This window comes from Lemur catta, chromosome 7, assembly GCF_020740605.2.
Source record: "Lemur catta isolate mLemCat1 chromosome 7, mLemCat1.pri, whole genome shotgun sequence".
In the NCBI taxonomy this organism is placed as follows: Eukaryota; Metazoa; Chordata; class Mammalia; order Primates; family Lemuridae; genus Lemur; species Lemur catta.
Window position 1 is genome coordinate 91,677,498 of NC_059134.1, and position 21,876 is coordinate 91,699,373.

The 21,876-nt window shown below is 40.6% G+C and overlaps 1 protein-coding gene across 2 annotated transcripts in view; it reads left to right on the top strand.

The window, feature by feature from the left end:
- EXT2 (exostosin glycosyltransferase 2) overlaps nt 1-21,876 on the top strand; it is a 125,223-nt gene that overhangs the window by 93,552 nt on the left and 9,795 nt on the right. For both annotated transcript variants that reach the window (XM_045557866.1, XM_045557865.1), the window contains 2 exons: nt 19,657-19,800; nt 21,397-21,525. In XM_045557866.1, the coding sequence (XP_045413822.1) occupies nt 19,657-19,800; nt 21,397-21,525 (273 nt within the window). The remainder of the gene's footprint in view (nt 1-19,656; nt 19,801-21,396; nt 21,526-21,876) is intronic.

Genomic DNA, 21,876 nt, shown 5'->3' on the forward strand with positions numbered 1-21,876 from the left:
ATAAATAGATAAATCAGTTAATAAAACTTTGCATCCTAGGGGAGTTATACTAGAACCCAGAACTACTGCTTTGTGGCACTTACCGCAGTCTCTTGGGATTGTATCTGTTTCGTTAATTCCTGCTTATCCTTCAGCACTCAGCTCAGCTGTTGCTATCTCAAAGAAGTTTTCAGAAAGTCCCCAGTCTAGGATGGATTCAGAGCACTTAGTACCTGTTTGTAAAAAAATAATTCATTGTGAACTTTGTTGTTTAGCGTCTGCGTTTTCAAAGAATGTAAGCACCGTAGGGCAGGAACCATGGCTGTACTGTTCATTGCCATATCCTCTGTGCCTAACCCAGTTCATTGAGTAACAGCATTCGGCAGTTACTCAGTAATATTTGATGAATGAATAAATCTCCATTACCAACATGCATATGAAAGATACGGAACAGACTATTCTGACCTGCATGCCCTTCAACTTTACTGTGATCCTTAATCTGGATACAACCATGTTGGAAAAGTTTGGAGTTTGAAATGTTAAACATACATCTACTATATGACCCAGCCATTCTTCCCATGGGAATTCACCCTAGAGAAATAAGAACATGTTTACACAAATACTTGTACATTAATATTAATATTTATGGCATCCATAAATATTGTAGATATTGTAATAGCCAAAAACTGGAGGGGAAAAAAAACTCCAGTGTCTATCAGCAATTGAGTGGGTAGACAAACTGTGGTACATCCATACAGTAGAACACGACTCAGCAATAAATAAGAATAAGCTATTGATATATGCAGCAACATGGACATTTTTTCAAATAGTTATGGTGGGTTAATGAAGCAAGATGAAAAAGAGAATATTCTTTATGATTCCATATGTGTGTGTGTATATATATATAAGATTCTAGAAAATGCAAACTACTCCTAGTGATGAAAAGTCAGTGGTTGCCTGGATTAGGGGTGAGGGGAGGGTAAGGCCGTGAAGGGTAGGAGGGAAGAATAACAAAGGGCCACAAGAAAAAAACTTTCAGTGGAAATGGATATGTTCTTTTTCTTGACTGGGGTATACAGATGTCAAAACATACCAAGTTATGCACTTTAAATAAGTTCAGTTTTTTATATATCAACTATATTTGTAAAAAGCTGTAAAAAAAAGTCATATTCTGGCAATAGTATAAAATATGAAATACTTGAAAAATGTAACAAAATATGTACCAGATATGTTCATTGAAACCTACAAAATGTTGTTGAGAAAAGTTGAAGTATTAGCAAGAACTAGAATTATAAAACTTCTTGAAGAAAACACAGGAAAATCTTAGTGTGGTTGGGTTAGGCAATAATTCTTAAATGGGAAACAAATTATATGACTTAGAAAAAAATGGGTAAGTTGGACTTCATCAAGATTAACACCACTTGGGGGAAAAAACATTTCTAGGAAAATAAAAAGATAAGTCATAGACTGGGGAAAGTATTTTCAAAACATCTATAAATAAAGGACTCGTATCCAAAATATATAAAGAACTCTCACAACTCAATAAAAAGAAAACAAGCTGATTAAAATTGGACAAAAGATTTGAGCATTTACTTCAGAAAAGATGATACAGAGCAGCAAAAGCAAAAATAGACAAATGGGATTGCATCAAACTAAAAACTTTCTGCACAGTAAACAATGAAGAGTGAAGAGACAATACACACATTGGGAGAAAATATTTACAAATCATACATCAGATAAGGGGCTTGTATCCAAAATATGTAAGGAACTCAAACCAGTCCATAACAAATAACCCTATTAAAAAATGAACAAAGGACTTGAATAGATAGATACTTCTCAAAAGGAGACTTACAAAAGGCCAACAGATGTGTGAAAAATTCTCAACATCACTAACCATAAGGGAAATGCAAATTAAAACCACAATGAGGTATCACCTCATATCTTTTACGATGGCTGCTGTCAAAAAGATGAAAAATAAGTGTTGGCAAGGATGTGGAGAAAAGGGAACCCTTGTACACTGTTGGTAGAAATGTATTAGGTTGGTACAAAAGTAATTGCGGATTTAGCATTGTTGAAATTTGCCGTTTGATATTGGAATACATTCTTAAATAAATGTGGTTATGTTATACATCATTTTAATGTGCATTTCCCACTTTGTTTTTTTGCTAATGACTTATTACTTGCTGTTTATTTGATACTTGTTTTAGACTATGGAAATGATGTTAGACAAAAAGCAAATTCAAGCGATTTTCTTATTCAAGTTCAAAATGGGTCGTAAAGCAGCAGAGACAGCTCACAACATCAACAACACATTTGGCCCAGGAACTGGTAATGAACGTACCATGCAAGAAGTGGTTCAAGAAGTTTTGCAAAGGAGAAAAGAACCTTGAAGATGAGGAGCACAGTGGCCAGATATCGGAAGTTGACAACAACCAATTGAGAGCAATCATTGAAGCTGATCCTCTTACAACTACATGAGAAGATGCCAAAGAACTCAACGTGGACCATTCTATGGTCGTTCAGCATTTGAAGCAAATTGGAAAGGTGAAAAAGCTTGATAAGTGGGTGCCTCATGAGCTGACTGAAAATCAAAAAAATTGTCGTTTTGAAGTCATTGTTTTCTTGTACACAACAACAAACCATTTTTCAATTGGATTGTGACATGTGACGAAAAGTGGACTTTATACGATGACCAGCAGTGACCAGCTCAGTCACTGGACTGAGAAGAAGTTCCAAAGCACTTCCCAAAGCTAAACCTGCACCAAAAAAAGGTCATGGTGACTGTTTGGTGGTCTGCTGCCAGTCTGATCCATTACAGCTTTGTGAATCCTGGTGAAACCATTACATCTGAGAAGTGTGTTCAGCAAAATCGATGAGATGCACTGAAAAGTGCCACACCTGCAGCCGGCATTGGTCAACAGAAAGGGCCCAATTCTTCTCCAAGACAACACCTGACCACACGTCGCACAACCAACACTTCAAAAGTTGAATGAATTGGGCTACAAAGTTTTGCCTCATTTGCCATATTCACCTGACCTCTTGACAACTGACTACCACTTCTTCAAGCATCTTGACAATTTTTTGCGGGGAAAATGCTTCCACAACCAGCAGGATGCAGAAAATGCTTTTTAAGAGTTCATGGAATCCCGAAGCATGGATTTTTATGCTATAGGAATAAACAAACTTATTTCACTTTGGCACAAATGTGTTGATTGTAGTGGTTCCCATTTTGGTTAATAAAAATGTGTTTGAGCTTAGTTATAATAATTTATTAATAAAATTCAAGGTCCAAAGCTGCAAGTACTTTTGCACCAATCTAATAATATAGCTGTGTTGGAAAACAGTATGGAGGTTCTTCAAAAAACTAAAAATAGGTCTACCATATGATCCAGCAATCCCACATCTGGTTATGGGTTTGAAATCAGTATGTCCAAAAGAAATCTGCACCCACCTGCTCATTGCAGCACTGTTCACAATAGCCAAGACATGGAATCAAACAGATGAATTGATAAAGAAAATGTGATACATATGGTGGTACACAATGAAATACTATTCAGCCGTAAAAAAGAAAGAAATTCTGTCATTTGTGACAATGTGGATGAATCTAGAGGACATTATGATGAGTGAAATAAGACAGGCAGAGAAAGACAAATATCTTATGATCTCACTTATATGTGGCATCTAAAAGTTTGAATTCACAGAAGCAGAGAGTAGAATGGTGGTTACCAGAGGCTGGGGGAGTGGGCAGGGAAAGGGGAAATGTTGGTCAAAAGGCACAAGGTTTCAGTTAGGAGGAATAAATTCTGGTGATCTATTGCACAGTGAGGGGAACATAGCTAATAATAATGTATATCTTAAAATTGCTAAAAGAGTGAATTTTAAATGTTCTCACAATGAAGAAATGATAAGTACGTGGGGTGATGGAAATGTTAATTAGCCTGATTTGCTCTTCCACAATGTATACATGTATTGAAGTATCACATTGTACCCCATAGATATATACAATTATTATTAGTCAATAACAAATCTTTTACAAAGCTGAAAGAAAGTAGGATTTCCATTGTAATATCCTCTTTGACCCATAGTTATATAAAAGTTACATAGCTTACTTTTGTCAAATTTTTAAATTAATCTTTTTCTTATTGATTTTTGGTTTGAGTCTACTGTGTGTTCAGAAAATATGCTCTGTATGATTTTTATTATTTTGAAATTTGTTAAAACTGTATGGCCCCATAAAAAGTCTATTTTGGTAAATGTTCTGTGTATACCTAAAAAGAGGGCACGTTTTGAAGTTGTGGATTTGATGTTTTCACTAGGTCAAGTAGGTAAGGTTAGCTACCTCAGCACTTTTAACTTAATACAAATATCTCCCTGCTTGCTTTTCTCTGAAATAAGCATCTCCGTTTCTTCTATTTTTTCTATAGCCTTTATCATTTTTGTAATAGATTCATTATCCTAGTTAAAATAAAAAAATTGTTTAAACAAAGTATTACGTGAGAATCAAAGAGAAACCATGCAACAGATCTTTTTAACTGTTGCTGCAAAGAATTTTTAGAGAAATCTAGAGGAACAGAGGAGTCTCCCATTTGGGAAATTTTTAGAAAAGGAAAGGCAGCCACCCTGTGGTATCTAGAGTGGTTTTGCTAGTCCTACTTGGAGACAGGAGAATAGCCCAAAGAACTTCCTTGAGAGCCCTTCAGGTGTGATGACTCTAAGGGATCAGAAGTACAGGCAAACCCATGAGATGTGATTCCTTGTGGAAAAAGTACCAAACTTGTGTGCATAAAAAGTGTCCAATTCCTTCACTTTCTTGTGAAACACAGATTGCATGTGCAAGGATCCGGGGACGTTGGTAGGCAAGAGCCAACGGCACGTTAGAGATTGAAAGGAGATTACAGAAGTTATTTTAATGGAAGAGCCGGAGCAGAATATGGTGAACCAGGGTCTATTGTGTTCGTGATTCTGATGACTCTTCTACTGAGGCGAAACATGTAGATTTAGGCCACAGGGTTCCAGTATAGTTTTCGCCAGTGTGAAGGCATTCTGAGGCAGTGCTTGTGTTAAAGTGCTGGAAGAATTGATTTACAGAGACCATTTTAAAGAAACAGCCCCCAGGGCTTGCTTAAGGGACATAGAGCAGAGACTAAAGGCCAGCTCACAGATTACACACTTCCCGAAGTTATGAGGAAGAAATTTAAGCCTAATCTAAGAGGTAAGAGATATAAGATAAATGATGAGGGAAGATCTACCTGGAATATTAGCTTGAAAATTGATGGTAAACTCTAGAATCCCTTTCTAGGAGGAAATTATTAGAGCTGCAATAGTGCTTTATCCAGCCTTTGTCAAACCATAGCACAAATAGGTGATGTTGATACTCTGCACTGGGATACACAGACAAGGCTGCTCCCACACTAGATGTGACCCACCCCTAGGCCTCACTTCTGATCCAGTAAGAGGATCAGATCGCCGCATGCTTGTAACCCACTCCCAGCACCCCAGTTGGAAAGCCCTTTTAAAAAGAAACACAGTGTTGGAATGTGAAGGGACCTTAGAGGTCATCCTGTTACTTCAGGCTTTATGGCTGAGGTAACTGCAGAGAGGCTAAGTTACTTCTTTAAAGTGTTAAATGTGCATTAAATATAACCCTTAAAGGTGCACCATAGCAAGCTCTTGGGAGTGAAAGGCTAGATCATGTAGGAAAGGCCTTTTTCTTCCAATGTCTGTGGCTTGAGCACGCAGAGACCTTGGACCTAATACTGGATGTCATTATTTATTTAATTGGAAGAAAACAGAGAGGTTATTTGTCTATCTAGATGGGTCGTATTCCCTGTTGGAAGGCAAAGGGCTTTGGGAAATGTTCCATTCCCTCTCCAGCCCTGAAATCAAGAGCTAGGAATGATCTTCTCTGGCCCTGCATGTTTCTGACTTGTTTGACAAGCTCTAGTGAGCTACCAGATGTGGAAATTCTTTGCAGCCTGGGATAATTTATTTATCTGTTTATGTATTTTACCAGGAAAGTATCTATTGAGTTCTTGATACTCATTTGCGGGGAACTCCTAGGGGAACAGTAGCAATGTATAGTGTTACTCGAATGTTTGATTTTTTTTTTCCCCCAAGTCTGTCTGCTTTTATTTCAGACCTAAGGAGCTGGAAAATAAAAAGCAACTTATTCTTCCTCCCCTCCCCCACCTTCGAGAGAGACAGTTTAAAACATGTGGCAGAAAATGAGCCATGGAGACTTGGCTGAATGTATAAACCCGTGAATTTATTTTTCCTTTCATACTTTGATCCTCATTTCCAACCATAAAAATTATTAGTAGCACTTAAGCGTTGGAACATTTTTCACCTGAGAGATGTGAAGTGCTCTTGGCTAGCAATCTTCTTTATAAAGTCAATACTTCATGTGAGAGTGGGAATTTGCTCACAGCTTACCTGTGTGTTGTTAGGCACACAAAATGCTGGTGCTCTTCCTTTTACAACCTGGGTATCCTATAGGTCAGTGGTCCCCAACCTTTTTGGCATCCAGGACCATTTTCATGGAAGATAATTTTTCCACGGACTGGAGAGCAGGGGAAGGATGGTTTTGGGATGATTCAAGTGCATTACATTCATTGTGCACTTTATTTCTGTATTGTTATTATATTGTAATATATAATAATTATACAACTCACCTTAGGTTGGGGACCCCTGCCGTAGGCGGCAGCATTGGTCAAACCTCTTGGGTGCTAACAAATTGTGACAATTTACTTGTATTATTTTGTTCACAGCTCCCCAAGGTAGTAGCAATATATACTCTCAGAGAGCCACGGGAAGACAGCAAAATAGCATGGAATGCCCCAATTTTTCATGAGAACAGAAAATCATCTTTGATGGGTTTTCCTGATGGAAGCACCAAGAGGAAAGGCACCAGCGGGAGGATGAGCTTGGTGCGCGTGGTTGCACAGGGAAGTCGCCAGCTAGTTGGTGTGACTAGGGGGGCTGTGGTTTTGGTGAGCAGTGGCAGCTAGGTTGGTTAGGCAAGCAGAGGGCCAGCCGGTGGACAGGCTGAGAGGCCAACTGAAAAGTTTAAAGTGATTGGCAGAAAAGAAATGTAAATTTGTAGAGAGGGGGCTTGGCTAATTAGAGAATTCCAGAGCTGAAATTCTATATAGCATTTACATTTTAAACATAATTAGTAAAATTTATAGCTGTCTATATGTGCATCCAGGGAGAGTAGGAGAGATGATATAATCTGCAATTCTAAATAAACTGTCTCCTTTTTTTTCTTTTCCCTATGGTGTCTGTAAGAAATGACCTATCCTAGAATTTGACTTCTTAATAACCTCCTTTAAAAACTAGCAGAGAACTTAAAAAAAAAGAATAGGCTATCTCTGTCCTTCTGTTCAACCATCCCCAAGCCTTCTGCCAATGCAGGTGCCATAAATACTGGGTCTGGGGAACAAATAAATGTCAACCAAGCCTTGTATTTGCTTCTCACAGCCTTGTGGTTATGATCTTTCTAATAGGAAATTAACTGCTTACCTCTCTAAATTTAAGCCCCAGAGTCCTAAGTATGAAAATGTGCCCAGGTTTGTTAGGAATCCAGGAGGTTTCTCTGCAGAAAGATTTTTCTTTAGAGGACATGAAACCACCTATCTCGTCCTGTATGGGCCCCAGGGCAGGCCCACCCTTTGAATTCATCCAGGGCACTGAGAGACTCGAGTCTTACATAACCGAGACTAATAAAAAGGGAGCATCCGTAATGGCGGAGCTGAAACGCAAGGCACATATCTGCAGTGGATGCATAATATCATTATTGGAAGTATCTCAGCCTTAAGTGAGAACCAGCACCTTAGATTTATATTCCTTGACCTCTTGGGTGACTCAGGTCCCTGAGCATTCACAGGGTCTGACCTGGTAGTGACTGGGAAGACTGGGAAGTAGAGTCTTTCTGTCTCTTATCTGGATGATGGCTACCGTGGATGAGCACACTGTGGATCCACTCTGGGAGTCAGTTCACGTGGCTACTGGTGTGTTGCAGGCGCTGGGACCACAGTGAGCCAGGCCCATTTTGGGCATGTGCAAAGTGAGGCCTTGCCAGAGGTATTTGGGATCAGCTTTTGTGCTGGGTCTGACACTGAAGCTTTACGGTGTAACTCAAACTGTTTTGCTGAAGCTGAACTTTTTGAAAACTATAAATTTCTTAGGCCTTCTGGTGTGCCCTCTTCTTTAAGTGTCTAAAGAAGTTGATGGCTGTACGCTTCTTTGAGCCATGTGTGTATATCTGAGTGAGGGACAGTTCACCCTGAGTACCTTTCCTGAGCCTGGCAGTAAGGTCAGTACAGTTTTGAAAAGAATGTCTGTCTGTCTGTCTCCTCTGTTTTTCACTTTTTTGAAGTACTGAAGAGTTGCCATTGTAGAGACTATTGTCTTTAGAAGAGAGAATGGGCCAAACAGCTCACTTCTGAGTGTTGCCACCTGTAAGGTGCAGTCAGGGCTTCCCAGAGGAGACCCGAGGAAGACTGTGGTCAGAGGTGAGTCATTCTTTCTTAGAGGATCATCTCCCTGGGTTATTTTCTACAGTGCTTCAGCCTCTCTGTTCTCAGCCCGTAGGAGAACTGAGTAATCTGTTAGGTCTGTCCTATCTCCAGCTTGCATTGATTTACACCCCGAAGACTCACGGGACCTGGAGGGAAAATAGTTCATGTGTGCCGTGGCTGCGGCAAGTGCTGCTGAAAGAAGATCCCAAGTAGCCTGCCAGAAGCCAGGGAGGTGCTGAGGGAAGCCGCAGCGAAGTCTGACCTCTCGGAGCTTTTCTAAAGCACCCAGTCCCCACTGGAGAATAAGTCAAACAAATATTAAGGGAAGGAAATCGAATATGTATGCTGAACATTGAAATAACATCTGATCGTTGAAAAAAGCACCCAGTTGGGAATTACAATAGAGTGGCACGTTTTTCTTCCCCACTGAGCAAATTAAAACAGCAAGTCCAGAATTTGTTTGCACAGCCATCAATGAAACATACAACGTGGGACTAGCGGCTCCCTGCCCCACAGAGGAGGGCGTGTGCTGCCCGCTGGCACATCTGCCCATCGGAGGGTCCCTCTTCACAGACTTCATCCCAAATAAGGCCAGTCAGTTGGTTTCAGTATGTTTTCCATGGGAGCTCATTTTGTGCCCTCCTGACCGTCCTACGGCCAGCCCTGTGTGCCCCACCCCTGCCTCTCCTCACCATGCCTCAGCATCTTTCCTGTCTGCCGCTCCATCCAGGCCACCTGGCTTTGTCCCTCTGTGCCTCGAGAACCAATGCTCATAGTATGAGGTAGTTATTTTAAGGAGGTGTTGGTACATTTGATAGTTTAAAGAATGTGTACTTTCCTCTCCCTCCCCCCCAACTCAAAAGGAGATATCTGCAATGATATTCCAAACCTGAAAGGATCCATATGTTTGAGGGTTATTGTTCCAAAAGCTGCCTGTTGTCTCGTTGGGATTGATTACAGGGGAACTTTGGCTGCTTCAGGAATTCAGAACTTCAGAATTTGGCTTATGGTCTGGGGATATGGGGAATTTCCCTTCATGGGCTGCTTGTCTGCCTTGATTGTGACAGAGGTGCTCAGAGGAGGTGTGTGGGCAGGGCTTGGCACGGGGCCAGGGGAAACGGAAGGCAGAGCAGCGCCCAGGCTGGACTCCCCAGCTCCTGCAGGAGGGCAGCTCCTTTAGGTTTCGGAGGAAAGCTCTGTGTCTCTGTGTCGTTGCTCCTGAACACGCATTGCAAAATTGTACAACTGCCTGCAAAATCGAGCATTTGGTGATTGCTATTGCATTAGACATAGAGATTCCACATTTGGAGAGAAAAAAAAAAAGAAAACTTAAAGGGTCAGAGTAGTCCCTGACCATAGAAATGTCACAACTGTGAAGCGAGTCTCTAGTAAGCAAGATGAACTAATCAGTGTGGATTTATAGCTCATCTCTCAGATCACATTTATTCCTTGGTGTTTGAAAATCGGTGCCTAGTGTTCACATTAATCATGATTGCAGTATATTTGCTACTGTCTGTTGGCTGGTTTAGATCAAGAGTTGGCAAACTTTACAAGTAATATTTCTAGATTCCCAGACAGCCTTTGGGTTGGGCTGAAGATTTGAGGGGTTGGGCAGAGGTCATGACCACATGTTGACACTCTGCTCTTGGAGAGGGAAGGGAAGAGGCTAACTTCTCATAACCAGGGCTACTAATTACATCTATGGCAGAAATCTGGGTTTGATTGAAAAAATCCCTTCCAGTGAGGTCTGTTCAGGCAGGGATTGTATCTGCCTTGTTTACTACTGTATGCCTAAGTACTTTACACATAGTAGATGCTCAATAAATATTTATTCACTGAATGAATTTGATATGTTTGGACACTGAACTTATTTTTATAAATGTATATTTCCTATGAGTAGAATTATAAGGAGTTCAAAGTAAAATGATTCTGTATTCCTAACACAGTCCTACCCTTCTCCTTGCTGTCCTCTTCAGCAGACGGTGCCAAAAGATTGCACATTCACAGGCAAAAATTTAATCTTGACCTGAACCTCACACCCTATATAAAAATTAACTGGGAGTGAATCACAGACTTAAATCTAAAACATAAAACCATAAAACTTATAGGAAAAGACTTAAGGAGAAAATCTTCAGGGTGTAGGGTTAGGCAAAGAGTTAGTTCTCAGACTTGACACAAAAAGCACTATTCATGAAAGGAAAAATTGGCAAATTGAACGTCAACAAAATTAAAAACGTTTGCTCCGAGAACGACCTTGTAAAGAGGATGAAAAGATAATATACAGACTGAGAAATCATGTTTGCAAATGACACATCCAACAAAGGACTAAATATCTAGAATATATTTTTTAAAACCCTCAAAACTCAACAGTAAAAACTGAATAATCTAGTTAGAAAATGGGCAAAGGACATGAGTAGACTTTACACTGACGAGGATATACAGATGGCAAATAAGCACATGAAAACATGTTCGACATCATTAACCATTAGGGAAATGCAAAACAAAACCACAATGAAATATCATTACACACCTGTAAGAATGGCTAAAAAAAAAATAGTGACAATAGCAAATGCTGGTGAGGATACAGAGAAACTGGATCACTTATACATTGCTGTAGGGAATGTAAAATGGTACAGCCACTCTAGAAAACAGTTTTGGTGGTTTCTTATAAAATTAAACATGCAGCTACCATATGACCCAGCAATTGCACACTTGGGCATTTATCCCAGGGGAATGAAATTTTATGCTCACACGAAAACCTGTATGTGAATGTTTGTAGCAGCTTTATTTGTAATTGACAAAAACTGAAATCAGCCCAAGTGTCCTTCAGTGGGTGAATGGTTAAACAAACTATGATACATGTGTAGCATGGAATACTACTCAGCAATAAAAAGGAACAAACTATTGATACACAATGGCCTGGAAGAATCTCCAGGGAATTATGACAAGTGAAAAAAGTCAATCTCAAAAGGTTATATAATATATGATTCCATTTCTATAACCTCCTTGAAGTGACAAAATTATTGAAATGGGAGAACAGATAGGTGGTTGCCAGGAGTCAGGAATAGGGAGCCAGGGCAGCTGGGTCTTAAAACATCAACAGGAAGGACCACCATGGTTACGGAAATGCTTTGTACCTTGATTGCATCAATGTCAATATCATGTTATGGTATCATAGCATGGTTTTGCAAGATGTTGCCCTTGGGGGAAACCGGGTGAAGGGTACACAGGATTTCTGCATTCTTTCTCACAACTGCATATGAATCTAAAATTATTTCAAAATAAATTATTTAATTTAAAAAATATTGGGAGCTCAGTAAGTGTGAGTCAAATACATAAATGAGTTAAAGTAAGAATGCTCAAATCTCTCCATCCCTAAACTTTTATGACTTCAGCTTGCTATTGGATTGCCTTTCTAGAACTCGATATCAGGATTAAGGTTTTAAAGATAGATGGAATATCTCTTGGATATATATTTTTAATGCTGTTGAGGACATCATCTGTTAGGACAGTCTGGACCTCATTCTAGGTTTGCCTTTTATTGTAAGCCAACCCCAGTCACGTTTTGCAAATAGATGGGATATATTAATAAATAAGTGATTTGAAAGTCTCTGTGCTGCTTGATTCTCCATGAAGATATCATGGGTTTTAAACTCACATATAGGGCACTAGCACAAATTCACTCCTTAGATAATTGTTTGGAACCAGATTTGTGCTTTGACGTTAGCCAGGATTACAGAGTTTGTGGTTAAGGCCATTTCCTACCTTTGCACAGTAAGAAGAAAATAAAGGGGATTGGCCAGTTTTGCAGTAGCATCCCTGACTACAAGTCATGGAAGTCACTAGGGCTGCTACTTGAAGGAGAGTTTATTTCCCCCTTGCTGGACAGAGCTAATCTCTTTGATCCTTAGTCATTTAAACTGAGCCTTACCAAAATCAACTTGAAATTTTGAAGGCTCAATAATGGTTATTTATAAAAATCTAGAGTCTCTGTTTCCACTTGTTGTGCAGGATTTAAAGCGAATAGCTATTTGGCTTATGATCACTATTCTTTTAACTTCATTAAACAATCTCCTGAGATCAGACTTAAAAATAGGACAACCCACACTGGAGTTGAGGTCATGGAAATAAAAATGATTTCATGTTTGGTGGGTCTTAAGGAGCACAAAATTAGAAAACCCATGACCTGATCCTGGCCCATCTCTTCCTCCTCTCACCCCCTCAGACTCACAGCTCTCCTTCCCTTCCTTATTATTTCCCAAGAGATTCATTGTCTCATGAAAAATAGTAGTTGGGTTTAATCTTTCACTTAGCTGCCTTTTCCTTGTGTTTCCTTCTCTGCCCCAGAGCCTCACAGATTACGAGGTTCCAGTAGGCCCTCAGATGTCAGATGTGGAATCTCACTAGCTTGCCGTACAGCTGATGGGAGTTCCTTCTTTTAATGATGTGAGCATGTGGCTTTGTTTGCTAAATGGAAACCGCATTCGCAGAGAGCCTCTAGCTTTTAGAAGAAGAGGACTAATGGGAGCAAAGGGCTATGTCATGTTCCCCACTTCCTCTCCCAGCCCTGTCCTAGTCCAAGCCTGGTCTTTCAGTGGGCACCTGTGGCTCTTACTGTATCCACCACAGACCACAGAGCCAACAACACTGCCTCTGAATGTGATTTTAGACACCAGGATGCGACTTCTTTGTTTTACAGGTGAGGGACTGAGCTTGGCCAGATGAGGTGCTTTTTCACAATTAGAATAGTGAGAAATCATATGATTTCTCACATGACAGAGGACTGAACTAGGAATTCAGTCTCGACCTAGCAGTGTAACCCTGGGAGAGCCACTTCCTCTCCAGGTCTCAGTTTTCTCATCTGTACAGTGAGGGAATTGGATAGAATGATCTCTGAGGTAGCTTAGGCACCGGTAATCAGCTCCCACTGCCGAAGTGCGAGTCTTCTCCTTACCACCTGCAGAAGGCACTGGGCTGTGCCATCTGACGAGCTGGTACAGACATAAGGGTGAGACACGTGTCTCAAAGCCGCCTTCTTCAGTAGTGTCTTCAATAGTGGTAACCATTGAAAGATTTAATAGCACACATTCCTCTATCACTGTGGCCAGCCCCAGTCTGTCTCTTTGCCTCATCACTGCCCCTGGCCTGAGGAAAGAACTTGACAGGAATGGAGATCAGGTGCCCAGCACCAGGGCACCAACCTCAAGCCAGACTGGAGCAAACAGGAATGCTGCCCAAACCCCAAAAGCCTCCCCACATTACTGATCTTCCCACTTGGCTTATTTTAAGCAGAACCCTGTCGTGGGTAGGAAAGGTCCCTCTGGCAGACCGAAGTGATCTAACAGGTACATCTAAACACATAACACAGCTTGTCCATGTATCTGTCAAAGCCAGTCAGCATTAGGGAACTCTAGGTGATGATTTCTGACCTCCTCTGCTCTAGACATTTAGCATCAGCGTTTAATTGTGTCCCAGGGGTGAATAAAGGCTCTTTGACTTTTTGCAAAGGACCCCCTTGGCAAAAACTGCCAACTACCAGTGCAGCTAAAATCACAAGCTGAAAATGAAGCCACTCTCTCCATTCCACTTCATTTCAGGAAATTCTAAATATAAAAAGTGAGCTGTGTTCCCAGAGGGCTAAGAGCGAATCCTATAACTTGCTGTCTGTGGAAACCGGTCCAGAATTGGAAGCCAGCCAGCTGCCCCTTTCCCATCTGGGCAGCATGCAAGACAGAGCCTCAGGGGGAAAAGACCACTGTTTCAAAGATGTCTGCATGTTGGGTTCCTTGCAGCTCTGTCTTGACTGGCCCAGGCATACAACCACAGGGTTTGAGCTGGTTCAGAGTTCTGCCCTGCTCTGATGGTTAGGGACTGACCAAACTCAGGGGACGGCATGTGCAAGGAAAGAAATGAAACCGTTGCCCAGTTTCATGCACCTTGGATCCATGTACTGCCTGTTTCCCTCACCACTTCTTAGTCCATCTCTTGGCTCACAGGTCCTGATAGGTTGCTCACCCAGTGGCTGTATCCCTGTGGAACTCTGCCTTTGAAAGTGCGACAACTGTAGCAGCCACTTCAGAGAGTGACTTTTCTCCTAGTGCTGATGCGTGATTTCATAATTGTGCATCCCAGATGGGCACCACCTGTTGTTACACCTTCCCCTACTCCCCCCAGTCTGCTTCCTGAAGCTGACTGCGGTTAGCACACACCTTGAGTTTAAAATGCACTCTCTAAGCTGGCTTAGCATGTAGTGCATTATCCTCTTTTTAGGAGCATTTATTGGGTACCCATATGTGTATGGCATTTTAAACAAAGTTAAATAATGCAGGCCATGCTGTTTAGAAAGTTACAACTTGAAACAGATCACAGTGGATGGGTTAGTTCTTTGGGAACAGGTCAGTGAGAAAGAATATATAAGATTTTTAACTCTAAAAGAACTTCCGAGGTCACTTAATCCAACTCCTCATTTTGTAGATGGAAAAATAAAAGCAGGACACCTTGAATAGGTCATTGCACAATTCATCAGGGACAGTCCTGGATGTCCTTTAGCCAGGTGTCCCCCTATGTACTTTCTGTGGGGTATAAGAGTCAGTCTAGGCTGCCTCCTGTGGGCTTTCAAACAAAGGCAGGAGCTCTTAGTTTGATCCTATAGTAATGAGAAGCCACAAAAGACCTCCAGAAGTTTAAAAAGAAAAAAATAACTTTGAAAATGGTCAAGTAGGCACAGCTGGGAGTCCAGAAGAGAGAAAATTTCCATAATCAGGTAAGAAGGGTTTAGGACCAAGATTATAAAAATTAGAATGCAAAGAGGAAAGAAACAGTTACAGGATAGTGTTACATTGTTACACTAGTGGTATGGAGTAGCCTCAAATGGAAGGACTGTCCAAGTTGTTGCTAGGTCCCTAACCAAGGCATAGAGTTTGTTATAACAGAGACAGGCTTCTGTCCTCAAAGATGTGTGTGATTAAAAATAGATGAGGACACTATACATGAAGGACTTCGATAGTGTAGACAAACAATTTAATAATGACTTTGTGGTCCGAACATAACTATGGCAGCACTAGTGCTAGAACTCCAGGGATATAATGTGAAATTTCAAATGCCCACACCACATTGTATAAAAGCATCTGGTAATAATGACAAAAGGCTGACCCCAGAGCATTTCCCTGAGGTAAAAAGAAAAAAAGTTGAATTAGAGTGAGGGGTGGAGAGCCGTGAGGAGAGGGGGTGAAGTTTGAGTTCTTGCTCTGCTGGCTGGGAAAATGCTTTACTATATACATAATCGACTTCATACTACACTAGGGCTCGATTAGAGAGGGCCCATCCCATTCTCTTTCACTCCGTTTTGATCCCATAGTCAGCTGCAGAGTTATAGATGAAGTGACAAGGATGGTGTCTTGATTGTATCCAGCTGCTTGGAATCAGTCAAGGGCAGAGAGGCCCCACGTAGGGAACAGTGCTCACTAAAGGCTCCAAAGAATCTGAAATTCAGGACACCTCTGATGCTTTTTAAAGCAGCATAGTTTAGCATTCTGTGACCCAATGTCACCAAATTAAGTCCCTCAGAGAAGTTCGGTAAGTGACTTCAGCTAATAGTAAGGGGACTGAAAACAGCATTTGACCCTAAAATTGAGCCAATAATAAAAATAATGATATGGCTGCAAACAGGGGGCTTATAAAGAAGAGTCCCTTGGGAAAGTGACTTGAACTTCCTTCGCGTGGAGTAGAGAGCTGTATTGACTCAAAGTAAATGAGGAAAAATGCAACTTCTATCTTCAGCGGCAGTGCCAGCTTAATTGGAAGCCCCCTCCCTGTGCCCCGTCCCTTTCCCTCCACCTTGCCTATCCCTGCCATTTGGTTCTGTGTGCTTGGGGCCCTCCAGAAATCTCTTTACCCCACTGAGGTGCCTCAGTGATCGTGGCATCTGTGTGACTTGAACAGGCAGGTGCTTGGTGCTGAGAAGAGGAAGCTGGCCATGCACTGAATGGCATCTGCCCAGGCCCACAAACCAAACAGAAGTTACGTCTCACATACCCGTGTTGCTGCTCTGGGCTCTATAAAACTGTAATAGTATCATATTATTTTAATCTGCTGAAATACAAACCTCAGCGCAGAGAGACTGCAGCGGCAGCGTTACACGTCTGAGCAAATGTTTGACATGGATTCGTTTGTCTGCAGCTATTATGATGATGCCTGTGGCCAATTAACTCTGTTGGTTACAACATGGTGTTAATGAGGCCAAGGTTGTGGGTTTGAGAGTCCTGTTAGGTGAGCTGGTTTTACACAAATGAAAGCTCTTTTATGCCGGACCACACCAAAGACCTAGAGAGCATGGTCAGACATCCCATAAGAGCATGGAGATGATCACAAGGAGGACTGGGTGATACAGTGTGATGAGTCAGCAAACACCCCCTTACCCACTTCTGGAAAAGCAATTTAAAACAAGTGCTCTAGTGGTGGCGAATCAATGAAGCCCTTCACACACAAAGGATATGACATTATTATTAATGGTAATGGTTGATCAATACTGTTACACAGGCTTCCTTCTTGAATTAGAGAGAATCCTGGCTCAGGCTGTGAAGAAAAGAGAAGGATCTTTGGTCCCATTTCATTCCCAGCTTTGTACGTGCTGAGAGGCTGCCCACTTGTGCTGAGTTCAGCAAGTGTGTGTGGAATGCTGTCATGTGCCAGGCACTGTTCTGTGTGCTTGGGATACCACGTGAACGAGACGATCTCTGTCCTCTTCATGTTTAAATTCTGTAGGAGGAAAATAGATAATATATAAATAAATAATAACCGAAATATTAATAATTGCAAAAAGCGAACATTCGGTAAAGAAAAGCATGGGGTTAAAGGATGTGACGAGTGGCTGGTTGGGGATAGTGTTTGCCTCAGCTAGGAAGGTCTGAGAGGGCCTCTCAAAGCAGTCGATATTTAAGCAGAGACCTGACTGATGAGATGACCCAGACTTTGGAAGAACTGGGAGAACATTTTAGCCAGAAGAAATAGCAAGTGCAGAGGTCTTGAGATCTAGTAGTGGTTGAAGAACAGAAAGGCCGCTGGAGTGTGGGGAGCATGGTAAGAGAAGAGGTGAAGAGTGGGCAGGCTCTTTAGGAAATGCAAGGAAGTTTGGATTTTAAGAAGCCATTTTCTAAGGGTGGGACATGACCTAAAGATTTTTGTGGGGTTATTATGGGTTGAATTGTGACCCCCCCCAAAAAAATATGTTGAAGTTCTAATCCTCAGTATCTCAGAATGTAACTTTATCTGGAAATAAAGTCTTTTCAGAGGTTATCAAGTTAAAATGAGGTCATCAGGGTAGGTCCTAAGTCAATATAACTGACTTATGAAAAGGGGAAATTTGGACACAGACCCGCACTGGGGGACGATGGCCATGTGAAGATGGAGGATTGGAGTGATGCATCTACAAGCCAAGCAATGCCAGAGGCTGATGGCCAACCAAGCGCCAGGAGCTAGGAAGGGCAAGGGAAGATTCTCCCCCTGCAGGTTTCAGAGGGAGCGCAGCTCTAGCAATACCTTCATTTCAGACTTCTAGCCTCCAGAACTTGAGGCGAGTTTCTGATGTTCTCAGCTCCCCAGTTTGTGGTTCTTTGTTAATAGCAGCCCTAGGAAACTTAAAAGGGTGGAGGAGGATCCCTGGGGAATGACAATGAAGTGTCCTCTCTGGACATAGCGACACTTGTTGGTTGGGGAAACCACAGGTTGTTCTGGCATATGACCACAAGACATATATATGTGTGTGTGTGTGTGTAGATAAATATATGATGAAAATAATTGTAATAAAAAATATATAAAATAGGATAGAGCCCACTGATTGAAATACCCTGTGCAGAATATCCTAATGTTCTTTCAGGAGTGGTCCTTTTAGGGATGCTATGCAAATAGTGGTTTGGAAGGGCAAGAGTGGCAGGAGGAGACAAGATAGAAGGCCAGCACCATGACCTTGGTGAGAAGTGATGGTGTGGCGCTGGAGGGAGTGGCATTAGAGGTGGGAAGAGATAGTCAGAAATAGAGCCAGCAGGACTCACTCATGGATTGGGTGGAGGGAAAGGAAGGAATAAAGGCTGACTCCTAGCCTTTGGGTTTGAGCAATTGGCTGGATGATTTATTGAGATGGAAAGGACTGGGAGAATGATTTCTGCAGGGATATAGAATCAAGAGTTGTGTTTTAGACATGTTAGGTTTAGGTGCCTATAGTTTATCCAGGTGGAGATATTAAGTAAGTGGTTGGTTATCTCAGGAATGTTCAAGGCTAAGCATAAATTTACAGATCAACAGATTATAGGTATTATTTAAAGTGACTGAAACTAGATGAGATTACTTAAAGAGTTTGATGGGGGGAATAGGGCCTAGGCATGAACCCTCAGGAACTCCATTAATTAGAAGTCTGGTAAGGTGAGGAACCAGCAAGGGAGATGGAGAAGAGGCACCATGAACACCAGCAGATTGTCAATACTTCTTAGTATTATATGGACCTGCTCACTTCTGAGGTTAAACTAAATTATACAGAAATACATGGGAAAAGGTATTGGAGGTGCCTCATCCATAGTATACCCAGTTCTTCTGTTGAATTCAATAAAACTATATCTAAGAACCTTTCCAAATATGGAATCAAGTATTTGTTTTCAGTATGTTGCAGGTAGAATCAGAGAAGTCCTCTAAACTTTAGGCTTCCAGTAGATCATAAGAATGGGTGTGTGCTTAGGAGAAATGATGCTGTTTTAAAGAAACGGAGATTATAAATTTCCATAACCGCTAATTTAATACAAATTAGGGCAGTTGTCATGGGATTCATTTATTCTTCATTTGTTCATTCTTTAAGAATCGAACCCATTTCATTAATCATATGTTAAGAGATTACCCACTTCGGCCCAACTCAATAAGCTAGTACTCCACACTACTTGAAATCTCCAAGCATGCACAGGAAGATTTTGAGGAAATCAGAATCAACATCTGTCTTTGAATATTGGCAGAATAACTAGCACCTGTTCAATTGAACATCTTCAGAAGCCCATTATGACCCTCCTAAGTTATAAAGATTTGAACCTAGGGAGTTGATATTTATTTGGGTAACTCAGCACTGTGATTGGTTGTTGTCTGATTTGGAAATTGATTATCAATGTGCTTCTGTCCTTAGGTCTGGCGGGAATTTCCTGACCGGTTGGTGGGTTACCCAGGTCGTCTGCATCTCTGGGACCACGAGATGAGTAAGTGGAAGTATGAGTCTGAGTGGACGAATGAGGTGTCCATGGTGCTCACAGGAGCAGCTTTTTATCACAAGGTAAGGGGGCGGGGCAGGCTTGGGGCAAGTGGGTCGGGGCTGACAAGACTGAGAGTATGACACACATTTAATTTTGACCCAATTTAATTTTCCATACCTGCTACTGGGTTTAGGAATAATGTTCTAATCAGAGGGCTCAGAAAAGTCATGTGGTGTGATATTCCTGTAAAAATAAAGCTTTTGTTTTTCTAATTATTAAAGTCATACATTCTTATAGTAGAAAATATGAAAATTTCTAACAATAAAATTAAGAAGAAAAGTTACTTGTAATCCTGTCACAGAGACAGCCATTATTATCATTTAGATGCTTTTTCAGCTTGCCTTTTATTTATTTACTTATTCATACCTATCCCCAGTTATAAATATTCTCATTAGCCTCCTTTTTTCATGTGTTAGATTGTAAATATTTTCTCATGTCATTAACATTTCTTCATAAACCATTATTTCTTAGCATAATTACTAAAATACCATTATATTAATGTTCCATAAATCATGTATAACTATTTCTCTATCATTGGATATTTAAGTTTCTAATGTTTTGCTATTTTAGACAATGCTTAATATCTAATGCTTAAATAGTGATTAATGTTCATTGTTATAACTGTTTGTACTCATGACCGTTGCGTTATAGAGTCATCGAGGTAGAATTATTATATCAAAGAGAATGAACGTTTTGGTTTGTTGAGATATATATGTTGGTTTCAGTATTCTTTGTGCCAATTTACACTCTCACCATCAAAATAAAAAAGTGACTCTTTTACCATGCCCTTTCTTGCATGAAATATATATATATATATTTAAGAACATTAAACTTTACTATTCTGAAAAGTAAAAATGAATCTTATTGTTTAAACTTTCGTTTGATTATGGGTAAGGTTGAAATTCTTTTGTATATTTATCAGGCTTTTGTACTTCCTCTCTTCTACGAATCATTCCTTCATGTTTTTGATTCTTTTTTTAATTAGGGAGAGAGTGGATAATATGCATTTGATTTTAGAATATTCAGTTTGATGATGGAGTGCTCCCTGGGAGTGCATGGTTTAATTAAACAATAACTTGTTTGTCGTCAGCAGTAGCATAAGGAACTGATGTCAGGAGAAAGGTCTGTGCAGCTCAGCACGGTTAATTTAGTTTATCTATATTTATATTGATTGCTTGTTGTTAGCTCAGCACTGCTGCCCTCATGTTTTTTGATGATCTAGATCCAGAAATGGGTTTTTGTTCTTAGCAAAAAAAAAACCTCCCAAAAGTTAAGGTTTATAATTCTTGGAAGTTATAGTAGATTGTATACACTTTATTTTTTTGACCCATTAATTCCTATACTATTTCATACATGTAGGTTATGGTAGTTTCAGAATCGCCTCATTTTTGTTCTACTTTAAAAAGCACATACCCTTGAAAAAGAAGGACCTGATCAGAGATGCTTAGTCAGTTGACCAACAGCATTCTAATGCTTCCTTTTGCCCTTTCTATTGATACAGCCTTGTGATTAATCTTAAGGAAAGCTTGTCCCCATGCCATGGCTATGTTGCCTCTTATATATTAGCCAAAGGGAACTGCTATTTAAATGTTTCTTCTTTTGGTCTCACCTGACAGTATTTTAATTACCTGTATACCTACAAAATGCCTGGGGATATCAAGAACTGGGTGGATGCTCATATGAATTGTGAAGACATTGCCATGAATTTCCTGGTGGCCAACGTCACAGGGAAAGCAGTCATCAAGGTAGGGGGCTCTGCCACTCACTTGCCTTGTGATTTGGGGCAAGTCTCTACTCTGTGATCCTGAGACGCTCTTGTAACTATAAATGAAGTATTGGACTAGATGAACTTTAAGCTGTCTTTTAGTTTAGTATTCTGTGATTGATGCTGTCATATTGGAAAATTGAAGCTAGGCTTTGACAATTGAAACAGTTTTCTTTTTTTATACAATTTCTTTAGTTACAGTTTTTAACCTGCAGCGTCAGAGATCAAGGCCACAATGATCAATCTATAAATCATGTTTTAAGAAAAAATTTAATTTTATTCTCAAAGCTGATTTGGAATCTAGTTCTGTTAGCTAAAGGATGCGGTTTAC